The 11,601-nt window shown below is 38.9% G+C and overlaps 1 protein-coding gene and 2 non-coding genes across 3 annotated transcripts; 1 reads left to right on the forward strand and 2 right to left on the reverse strand.

Moving 5' to 3' along the window:
• Positions 1-813: 813 nt before the first annotated feature.
• On the reverse strand, positions 814-920 carry LOC112535592. The gene has a single exon (XR_003079687.1). It is a non-coding gene; the product is annotated as a small nucleolar RNA R71 (small nucleolar RNA).
• Positions 921-6,320: 5,400 nt separating this feature from the next.
• Positions 6,321-6,887, reverse strand: LOC125368720. Its single transcript, XM_048370312.1, has 2 exons — positions 6,618-6,887; positions 6,321-6,536 (listed from the first exon to the last, which is right to left on the reverse strand). Exons 1-2 carry the CDS (start codon positions 6,885-6,887, stop codon positions 6,321-6,323), a joined length of 486 nt encoding a protein of 161 aa, XP_048226269.1.
• A 709-nt stretch (positions 6,888-7,596) lies between these two features.
• On the forward strand, positions 7,597-7,703 carry LOC112536246. Its single transcript, XR_003080291.2, has one exon. It is a non-coding gene; the product is annotated as a small nucleolar RNA R71 (small nucleolar RNA).
• Positions 7,704-11,601: the final 3,898 nt, after the last annotated feature.

The raw sequence follows: 11,601 nt of genomic DNA on the forward strand, positions 1-11,601 counted from the left end.
TTGATACTCAATAGTGCTAGGCTGCATCGGTAGGTTCACTGCCTTAGGTGTAGGTTGCATAAAGAGCCCATCAAGTTTTTGGCGCCGTTGCCGGGGAACACAATAACGGTGAACTAGAGTGAATTGTTTTTGTGTTAATTTAGTCATTATTTATTTATTCATTTATTCTTTATTTGTTTTTTTTTATTTTTTATTTTTTTTATTTTTTTTATTATTATATTGTTTTTGTTGATTGGTGGTTGTGTGGTTGTGTGGACTTTCGGTTTCAAGTAGTTTATGACCAGGAGCTCAAACTCGAATCTTATAGAGCCTCTATCTGATCCAGAACGATCCCTTAGACTCTTAAGGAAGAGGTTGCAATTAGAAGAGGTTGAGATTGAGGTTGAGGTACCTGTGGATAGACTAGACACGATGGAAAACCATGACCCCTAGCCCAACGATGATCAGAGGACGATGTACGAGTTTGCTCGACCATCTTTAGATGGGACGAAAACGAGTATAGTTAGACCTGCTGTAGCGGCCAATAATATCGAGATAAAGGCCAATGTTATCCAGATGATCCAGCAAAGCGTGCAATTTGGAGGATTGCCCAGCGAGGATCCCAATGCACATATCTCCAACTTTTTGGAGATTTGTGACACATTCAAGATAAATGGAACAACCGATGATGCCATTAGGCTGAGATTGTTTCCATTTACCTTTAGGGACAGAGCAAAGAGATGGCTGCAATCTCTTCCACAACAGACGATCACTACCTGGAAGGCGTTGGTCGAAAAAATTTTATATAAGTATTTTCCTCCCGCTAAAACTGCTAAACTTAGAAATGACATATCTTCTTTTGTGCAGTTTGATGATGAAAGCATGTACGATGCATGGGAGAGATTTAAAGATCTTTTGAGATACTGCCCACATCACGGATTGCCAGTGTTGATGCAGGTTCGGACCTTCGTGGGTTGAACCTTGTAACGAGGCGATGGTGGATGCCGCAGCAGTGGGGCGCTAAACAAGTAAGACGCCCGAGCGGGCTCGAACTTGATAGAGGAAATGGCCATGAACAACTATCAGTGGCAATCCTCTAGGAGCCGACCAGGAAGACAGGGAGTGGTCAACCAAGTGGACTCTACAGCAGCCTTGGCAGCTCAAGTGGAGCTTCTAGCCAAGAAGATCGACCAACTCCAGATGCCGGTTCATGCAACGAACGTTGGCTGCGAGTTTTGTGGTGGCCTGCATTACAGTGCGAACTGTACCGTGGGAGGTATGTTTGTTTCATCCTCTACTACTTTTCCATCTAATTCTACTATGTCTTCTGATGTTGAACAGGTTGATTATATGGGGAATGCCCCAAGGCAGTAGAATGATCCTTACAGCAATACATACAACCCTGGGTGGCGCAATCATCCCAACTTCAGTTGGAGGGACAATAACGCTCAGGGTCCACCTGGTTTTCAGAGACTTCATCAACAAGAAGCATTCACTGGCTCGCATGTCGCCTCTACCGGAAAAGAAGTCAAATTTAGAGGAGCTTATGATGAAGTTTGTGACGTCTACGGAGATGAGGTTCCAGCAAACTGATAGTGCACTTAGGAACCAGCAGGCCTCAATTCAGAACTTGGAGACCTAGATTGGCCAAATCTCTAAGATGTTTTCTGAAAGGCAGCAAGGAGCGCTCCCGAGCACCACTGAGTCTAACCCGAGGGAGCACGTGAACGCCATCACTTTGCGTTCAGGTAAGTTAGTTTCAGCTCCTTCTAAGCCTGTTTTTGATGACGCCACTATTGATGTGCAGGTTAAGGCAAGCAGTAAGGTTAGGGAACCTGAGGGACAAAAGGTGAAATCAATTCCAGTCAGGGAATATCAACCTAAGATTCCTTATCCTGCTAGAGCTAAACAAGCAGAGGCGAAAGAGCAGTTCAGTAAGTTTTTAGATATTTTTAGACAACTGCATATTAACTTGCCTTTTATTGATGCATTGGAGCAGATGCTGAAGTATGCTAAGTTCTTAAAGGACATACTTAGCAGAAAAAGGAAGTTGGAGGAGGTCGCCTATGTTCAGCTTAATGAGGAGTGCTCAGCAGTGTTTCAGAGCAAGTTGCTAGAGAAATGTCACGATCCAGGGAGTTTCACTATTCCCTGTACTTTAGGTAATTTATGTGTTGATGATGCATTAGCTGATTTGGGGGCTAGCATAAATGTCATGCCCACTAGTTTGTTCAATAAGCTAAGTTTGGGGGAGGCAAAATCCACTAGGATGTGCATTCAATTAGCTGACCGTTTTGTTAAGCTTCCTAGGGGAATTATGGAAAATGTGCTAGTTAAGGTAGATAAGTTCATATTTCCTATGGACTTTGTGGTTTTGGATATGGACAATGAGCATGCTGTACCATTAATTTTGGGGAGACCTTTCCTTGCCACAGCTAGAGCTAAAATAGATGTATTTGAGGGGAAGTTAGAACTTAATGTAGGGGACGACTGTGTCACTTTTAGTTTACCCTCATTTGATAGTTCTTCCACCGACCATGTTCATGCCATTTGTTGTATTGATGGAATTGATCTTGCATGTAATACACAACCATAAGATGTACAAATGGATGATGCTATACATGTTTCTTCCCCTACTAGTATGTGTTATTCATCTGAAAAAAAAATAACTTGTATCAATATGAGACTTTGTGCTGTGATAGACCCGAGAAGGGTAGTTGCAAGTTTGTTTTGACAGTCACTTAGGCCGGAATTCGGAGTGGATGAATGGACATCCCAAATCGGTCCAGAGAGCACCTCCTTGGTCATCTACTGCACACATCGGACCTTCTCATTGCGCTTTTATGCCTCGAGCCCCAACTTACATTGAGCCTACCTTCTTAATTTGCCCGCTGATGCGGGAATGCCGATCCGAGTCCAAATTTAAACGACTCGAACAAAAGAAGCGCCTTCGGAGGCATTCCGAATCTATTTTGCTTCTGAATTTTTGGACATTTTTTTATATTTTATGTAGTCATTTGCAGTTAGATATTTCAGTATGTTTTTAGTAAGTTTGATTTTGAGGAGATGCTATCTTATTGAACCTTTTACTAGATGTTGCTTGGAATGTGTTTATTCTTGAATTTTGCGGAGTTAGCCTACTTGATGCTCGTCACGTAATTTTGAGGACTAACATATTTTGAAGTGTTAAAGTACACATCAAGGGCGTGATCTAGTAGACTTTCTAGTTTTTATCTCTTTTTGTCGTCTTGTTTTTCTCTTAGTTTTCTAATTTCTTTTATGGACTCCCATAATTAGCTTCATTTTACGTATTTTATTCCTTTTATTTTGGAGTGCCTACCTTGTTTACACTGAGGATAATGTTTTTCACAAGTGTGGGGTAGGTACCATAGATCTGTGCAGTTAATGATTTTCTCCTTTGAATGGATTCCCTTATAGCTTTTATCGAACCTTGTTGGAAGAAGGCAATGAACGAATCTCTTAATTACAATCCAGCCAGGTAAAACTGGTATTTTTCCTTAAATTCTTCCATTTTACTTTATCTTAGATATAGAACACTGTTAATATTGTTGCTTATTATTGTGATTGACTGTTTAAACTTTGGTTTGAGAATTCATGCAATTTTAACCCACTCAAATGGTGAGATTTTTAGCCAATTGGTGCATCACTATTATGCTCCCTTTTCTTTCATTAGTGAGCATTGTACAGAATCTCTGTTTCTAGAACTTGCTTTACGATATCTTTTGAGATTACATGAATTGTCAATAATCGTCAGATGATTTGGGCACTTAGGATTTACATAATTTGGCCAAAAAGCCTAACCCTGTTTTTCCCTTAGTGAACCAATTTTGAGCCTTAGCCTTTCCTTTCGTGATAATAATAACAGTGACACTCATTTTATCACTTCTTTTCATTTGACCATTCTTTCTACCATTGTTGCTGGAAATTATGTAAGTTTATACTGCATTTTATTTTGGATCAATCTGCAATCATATATTTCACTAAGTTGCTAGATTTTTCATAGATGCTGCCTTCAATTAAAAAAAAATAAAAAATTTGATATTCAGTCTTATTGTATGTGTCAATAACCAACAACCCCTACATAAGCTGTTGTAATATATATACATAGTATATATATATTAAAAAAAAAAGAGTATTAATTTAGTTCATTTTGAGCATCATCTTATTTTTAGAGCAACTTAGTGTTCATTTTGGTACAACACTTGATCCTTCGTTACTTTTTTGCATTACTTGCTTAACTTCCAGTAACTTGTAGCCTACATTCCATATTTATACGTACCCTACCTTAACCCCATTACAACCTGGCTCAAGACCCTTTGATCATGATTATTGATTATTTCGTAGTAGTGGAGATTGGATCTATGTCGACCCTATGGTAAGCACTTTTTCTGTATTTTTGCGTTGAGAGCTTGGCGATCTTCTTTCACCTATATACACTTGTGTGTTTTGAGTGACATCTTGTGAGGCATGGTTCTCAATTTAGATGGTTTATCATCTTAACTTTAGCAACTTTATTAAGTTTGTTTTGAGCTAACCTCCTGCAATGCATTGGATTGAGTTATTTGGTATCTGTTTGAGGAGTGAGTTGTTGATTGCTTGAGGACAAGCAAAAGTTTAAGTGTGGGGTAATTTGATAAGCATCATACTACACATGTTTTCATGCCCGATTGTTTACATTTTTATGCATGATTATCCCGTTTTATGCTAGAATCACCTGTCTTTTGTTTCCTTTCTCGTTTCAGGTCATTTTCGAAGGACACCATCAATAATCGAGGGAAATACATGTGATTACGGACCAAAATCCATCAAATTGGGTGAGAACTACCACCCCGAGGGTTGAGCACGGCCTGGACTCCGGCCGTGCTGAATTACCAAGAGGCTATCCCCAATTGTGCCATTTCAAACACGACTTGGTAGCCACCACGGCCTCCAAAGACGGCCAGGTAGCTCAAAGACCGGCTTGGGCATCGCTTGAAGGAGTCAAGACAACAGACTCACAGATTCCAAGACCGCTCGACTCGGTAGAATCATCGGCCACCGGACTCCTACTGACTGAATCATCACACTGACTCCGTATCACACTGGACTCCGGCCATGCTGAATCAACTATATAGGCAATTTTGAGTTCTTTTGGAGAGAGACGATTTTTGGACTCAATTCCAAGACACACTTAATCAATTGTTTTCCTATACCTCAATTGTAGACCTTGAGAGATAAAAAATTCATCAATTGAAGGAGGGATTTCACTTGTTCCAACATCGAATTGAAGATCAAGACAAACTTTGGGAGCATTCAAGAGGCAACTAGGGTTTGAGATTTCGAATTTGCAATTTTAGGGATTCTCATTCAGCTTGAAAGAGAAGGGTGTACATGCCTTTAATTTGTTTTTCCTTATTTTGTTCCCTAATTGCTAGATGTTTTGAATCCATTAGGGTTCACCTTTGTTGATGGATTATGCTTAATTGTTAGTTTTTATTATTGTCATTATTGCAATCTTCTTGCTATTCAATAATTAAAGTTTGATTCAGTTAATTTGAGACGTTGGATTAATTGTTTATTAGGTTGTTTCTTGACATTGAGAAATGCTTGTTACAACTGGACATTGAATAGTAAGGACTAGTAGTTAAACTTAGAGATAAGGTTGATTTACTCGCCGGATTAAGAACTAATAACTCTTAATAGTTTTAAATCATACTTAATGCTAATCTGTAGTAATCCGATAGGAAGAGATTCCATTAGGTTAGTGCAGGTTTAGGAATCCGGTAAGCTCGAGAGAGGAACCGGGATTCAATTCAGGATTTAGGCACGGGTAAGCAAGATCGGCAATCCATACAATCCATTTTTAGAATTCCATCACTTAGGCTCCCTTTTGGGTTTGTTTCTCTCTTTGCAATTGTCTTTTGATTGTCCGTTGTTCTTCATTTACTTATTTGCACTCATAACCATTAGCTGGTACATTAGAACTTTCACACCCTATTTTAGACTAGATAACATAGCAAACAGTAGTAACTCTAGGTTCACCCGATCTCCAGGGATACGACCTTGATACTCACTAGTGCTAGGCTGCATCGGTAGGTTCACTGCCTTAGGTGTAGGTTGCATAAAGAGCCCATCATCTACCTAGGACTAGAAGGACACTACTCTCACCCTCCATATCCATAACAATAGAATTAACAGGAAAATGTAAACTTGTCTACCTTAACGAATACATCCTCAACTATTCCCTTAAGAAATTTCACACTCCTATCTGCTAACTGTACGCTCATCCTAATAGGTTTTGGCTCACTCAAACCTAACTTTTCAAACAAATTGGTAGGCATTCAGTTAATGCTAGCTCCAAAATCAGCTAAAGCATCACTAATATGCAAATCACGAATAATACAAGGAACAGTAAAACTCCCTGGATCACGCCTCTTTACTAGTAGCTTATTTTGAAGAATGGCTGAGCACTCCTCATTTAGTGTCACTAATCCCAAGTCCTCCAGCTTTCTTTTGTTTCTTAGAATCTCTTTCAGGAATCTCGCATACCTGGACATCTACAATATAGCCTAAACAAAAGGTAGGTTAATCCTCAACTTCTTAAATAAATCCAAAAACTTGCCAAACTGTTGATTGACCTTTTTCTGCTTCAACCCGGCAGGATATGGAATTGGCGGCTGGTATTCTCTCACAAGACTCTTCTTCTTGTCTTTGGTTCGCGTAGGCTCTATCACGTTAGGCTCTAACTCCTTCCTCGTTGGCTCATCCTGCATAATAACATCATCATCAGCCATAGGTAAAGAGCTAGCTAACTGCTTACCTAATTTCAGGGTGACAGCCTTGACATGCTCCCTTGGGTTTGAATCTATGGTGCTGGGGAGTATCCCTGGCTGTCTCTCAGCCAACATCTTAGAAACCTGGCCTATCTGATTCGCCAAATTCTGTATGGAGGCCTATTAATTTCTAAGAGCTGTGTCCATCTGCTGAAACCTGTTCTCTAAAGTGGACACAAACTTCATCATCAACTCCTCTAAATGGAGCTTCTTCTCCTAGTTTTGAGGTAGTTGAGGGAGAACAGTCTGTTGTTGGGGTTGCTGCTGGTGCAACCGCTGAAATTCCGGTGGACCCTGGGTATTGTTATTTCTCCACCCAAAGTTGGGATGGTTTCTCCACCCTGGATTGTATGTGTTACTGTACAGGTTATTTTGCTGCCTGGGTGCATTTCCCATATAATCAACCATGGTCAGCAGAAGAAGAAGATGAAGAAGAAGTAAATATACCTCCCGCATGACAGTTTGCACTGTAGTGTCGGCCACCACAAAACTCGCAGTCAAGCTATGCTACTTAGACTAGCATCTGGAGCTGGTCCATCTTCTTGGCTAGAAACTCCACCTGAGCTGCCAAGGCTGATGTAGAATCTACCTAGTTCACCACTCCTTGTCATCCTAGCCTACTCCTAGAAGACTGCAACTGATATGTATTCATGGCCATCTCCTCAATTAAATTCTAGGCCTGCTTCTAGCTGCCCATCGCTGATGGCCCCACCGCACCGTGATCTACCATCTACCTCGTACGAGTCCAAGCCATCATAAAAGTCCGCACTGCATACATAATGGCAAACCATGGTGTGGGCAACATCTCAACAGGTCCTTGTACCTCTCTTATGCATCATACATACTCTCATCATCAAACCGCACAAAAGAAGAAATATCATTACACATCTTTGCAGTTTTAGCAGGTGGAAAGTACTTATAAAGAAATTTCTCAGCCAAAAAACTTCAGGTGGTGATAGTGTTAGGTGGTATGGACTGTAGCCATCTCTTTGCTCTATCCCTCAAGGAAAGTGGGAAAAGCCTAAGCTGAATGGCATCATCGATAGTCCCATTTATCTTGAAGGTATCACAAATCTCCAAGAAATTTGTGATGTGCGCATTAGGATCTTCACTAGGCAAGCCCCCAAACTGTACACTCTATTGCACCATCTGAATGACATTTAGCTTAATTTCAAAATTGTTTACTGCAACAGGTGGCCTCAATATACTAATGTCCCTCTCCTCCAAGGAAGGTCTAGCAAACTCATACATCATCATGTTTGCTTCAATGAAGTTTTTGTTGCCCTGTCCCATGTCCACTAGTGTATGGACAGGAATCTCAATCTGCTCCTCCTCCTTCACGTCTAATCGCTTCCTCAGCTGCCTGAGGAATCGCTCTGGTTCGGGTAGAGGGTCTACTGGTGCAGAATTAGAACTCCTAGTTATAAACTACCTGAAATGAACAAGGCAGCAACAAACCAAGCAAATAAATAAATGAACAAAAAGTAAATGACAAAAATAGAAAAGAAATATGGCTAAAGTAACAAGTAGCAAATTTCACTCTAGTTTTCAGACAAAGCTTCCCCGGCAATGATGCTAAAAACTTGATGCGCATATGCTTATGCAACTACAACTAAGGCAGTGAACCTATCGATGTAGCCTAGCACAATGGCAAGTATTAAAAATATCTTATCCCTCATGAAAGTGAAATCCTAGAGTTACTACTTCATTCCTTGTTATCTAGCCTAAAATTAATAACGGAGGTTTCTAGATGTACTAAAAAACTAAATTCTAAGTGTAATGTGAGAATGAATGAGCAAAGAGAATAATCAGGACAAGAAAGCAAACCCAAATAGGACTTAGACTAGTTGGCTATCAAACAAAAGATAATAGATTATTGAGTCCGAATTATGCTACCCGTGGATGAATTCTAAACTGAATTCGATTTCCCTCTCGAGACAACCGAATTCCTAAACCTAAGAACCTAAAGTTGGAATCTCTTCCTAACAATTGATTATTAAATAAGCCTTAAGTTTTAATCCACCTCTATTAAGCTTTGTTAATTCTTAATCCGGCAAATTAATTAAACTTAACTCTAAGTGAAAATTAACCTGTTCTTGCAATTAATTTTTGAACTCAATTACAATTTCTCAAGTGCTAAAAGAATTCTATGAATAGTAATCATTACATCCAATCAATTTAACAAATACTAGATTTATATTATTAATTGCAAAAAGAATACAAGAAACGAAACTCAAACAATCTCAAGAATGCAGTATAGAGCCAACATAGTAAGGAACCCTAATGGGTTCAACCAATCTAGCTACACATGTTCATGTCTAAAGCAAATAGGAATTCAATTACAATGAAAGAACAAAGAAATCGAAACATATACACCCTTTTCCTAGAATTGGATGAACAGCTCAAAGTCTTGATCTACAGTACAGTTGATCTCTAGAATTGCTTCAAAACTCCTCCTCAATCTTCAATCCAAAAACCAGATCACGAATCTGACATTCCAAGGTGGAATTAGTTCCTAGAAGCCCCTGAAATGCCTGAGGACACGTCAAGCAAAATTTCAACAGAAGATCAGAAATCAAAATCGCCGATCCGGAACTCTCTTTTCTCTTTTTGGCTCGTTTCTTTTATTCATTGCATAAATACGGGCGTGTTCCAGCCCGTGTCCCCCAACACGGGCCGTGTTGGACTCCAATTGACAAAATGAATTGAATCGAGCATGACCATGTTCTTGCCCGTGTTAGCAAACATGGGTCGTGTTCTGGCCCTATTAACTAACACGGGCCGTGCTCTAGGGAGTGGTGCCCTAGAAAAACGTGCTCTACATGGCCTGGAATTTCTACAAGGGCTCCAACACGGGCCGTGTTGACTTCCCAAAAGTTAACCCAACGTCAAACAGCTTCTAATTCCATCTGTTTTCACCCGAAATTGATCTAAAGTTGCTAAAGTATTGATGATGGACCTATAAAATATCCTAAAACACGAAAGGACACAAAACACGGGTGATCTTGGAATAAAAACACAATAAATGCTAAGAAAATTTGCAATAATATGTCAACAAATATGTATAAAAGTATGCATATCAACTTGCCATCCACAAACGGATGAACAAATCGAAGTTGTTAATAGAACTAGGGTTCAATTACTTCGTTCTCTAATTTCTAGGAATTTTAAATCTTGGGAGGATCTTTTACCATATGTGGAGTTTGCATACAATAGGGTTATTCATAGCACTACACATTATTCTCTAATTGTTTATGGTGTTGACCCATTAACTCCTATTCATTTTTTTCCTCAACCCTTAAGCTTAATGTCACTCTTTCACTTAAGCCCTTAGTTGTTACCTTTGGGCTAAATTAAAATTATTAGAGAGTTACTTATTTACCCTTGCTTTTATATTTGATATTACCATAATGCCCTACTGACACTATTTATTTACAAAAATACCAACCAATATATTTTCCACTAAAGCCCCATATTAATTCAACTCTACTTTTAGCCTCCTCCTCAACTATAAATTTCAATTTAATCCTAAAATACAATTAACTTAATTAATCAATTTGTTTACTACTTTCAATTAAATCCAATACCATCTTGCTAATTAAAACTTACCTTTCCCCCAAATAATTTCTTTAAAATAATTACTTTTATAGGCCCGAATTAGGCAAATTTAATTTTTCTTATACATGCTAAGTAAATACAAGGGTGATACTTACAAGAAGTAAATCACATTTTATATAATTTGCTTCGCAAATTCTTATTTAATTAAAATTATTCAATATAGGTTAATAATTCCTTAAATTTTATCTAACATTTAAAATCCTTTTTGGAATAGGAACTCATAAAAAATCTGTCATAATTCCTCCAATTTAAAAATAAAATTCTTTACTCTAACCACATGTATTAAATTTTAAAACTTCTAATTTTATTATTATCATCATCACAATCTTTATTAACTATTATTATTATTAAAAGAAGTTTCGAGTATTACATTCTTTCTCCCTTAAAAAATTTCGTCCTCAAATTTTAAAAGAATAAGGCTTACCACAAGACTGCAACAAATGAGAGTAGGAATCTCTCATCTCCTGCTCGGCTTCCCAAGTATATTCCTTGATAGAGTGATTCAGCCACAACACCTTAACCATCGGTATATTCCTAGAGTAAAGTTGGCAAACTAGAGTATCCACGATCATGACTGGCTGCTCCTTATAAGTCAAATCTCGCTCAGATCCACATACTGATGTTGCAACACGTGCGAAGGATAAAAAATATACTTCCTCAACACGGATATATGAAATAGCGGATGGACATGCGAGAAATTTGGCGGCAAGTCCAACTTATATGCCACCTCACCAATCCTGTCGATAATCTCAAGGATTCCGTATAATGCGGGGCTAACTTGCCTTTCCTACCAACCCGCATCACAGCTTGCATAGGAGATGCCTTAGGAATACATAATCTCTAATACTAATCTCCACATGCTCCCGCTTCGGATCCACATAACTCTTTTGCCTAAAGAAAGCTGTCTGCAGCCACTCGCAAATAATAGGAATCTTCTCTGAAATGATCTGAACCAACTCTGGTCCTGCCAAATTCCATTCGCCAACTTCTTTCCTTATGATGTGTCCCTTACACGTACTGAATATCCTTAATATACACATCATATCATCCATCTGGTTGTGATAAATGATACAAGACCATTTCAGTATTGAAATCATGTCGTCTCGAAACAGAACTCTACCTCGACTGGAATCTAGAAAGTCTCCTCTATTCCTCTACAGTCCAAAATGGA

Source organism: Ricinus communis, unplaced genomic scaffold (assembly GCF_019578655.1).
Source record: "Ricinus communis isolate WT05 ecotype wild-type unplaced genomic scaffold, ASM1957865v1 Ctg11, whole genome shotgun sequence".
NCBI classification, from domain to species: domain Eukaryota; kingdom Viridiplantae; phylum Streptophyta; class Magnoliopsida; order Malpighiales; family Euphorbiaceae; genus Ricinus; species Ricinus communis.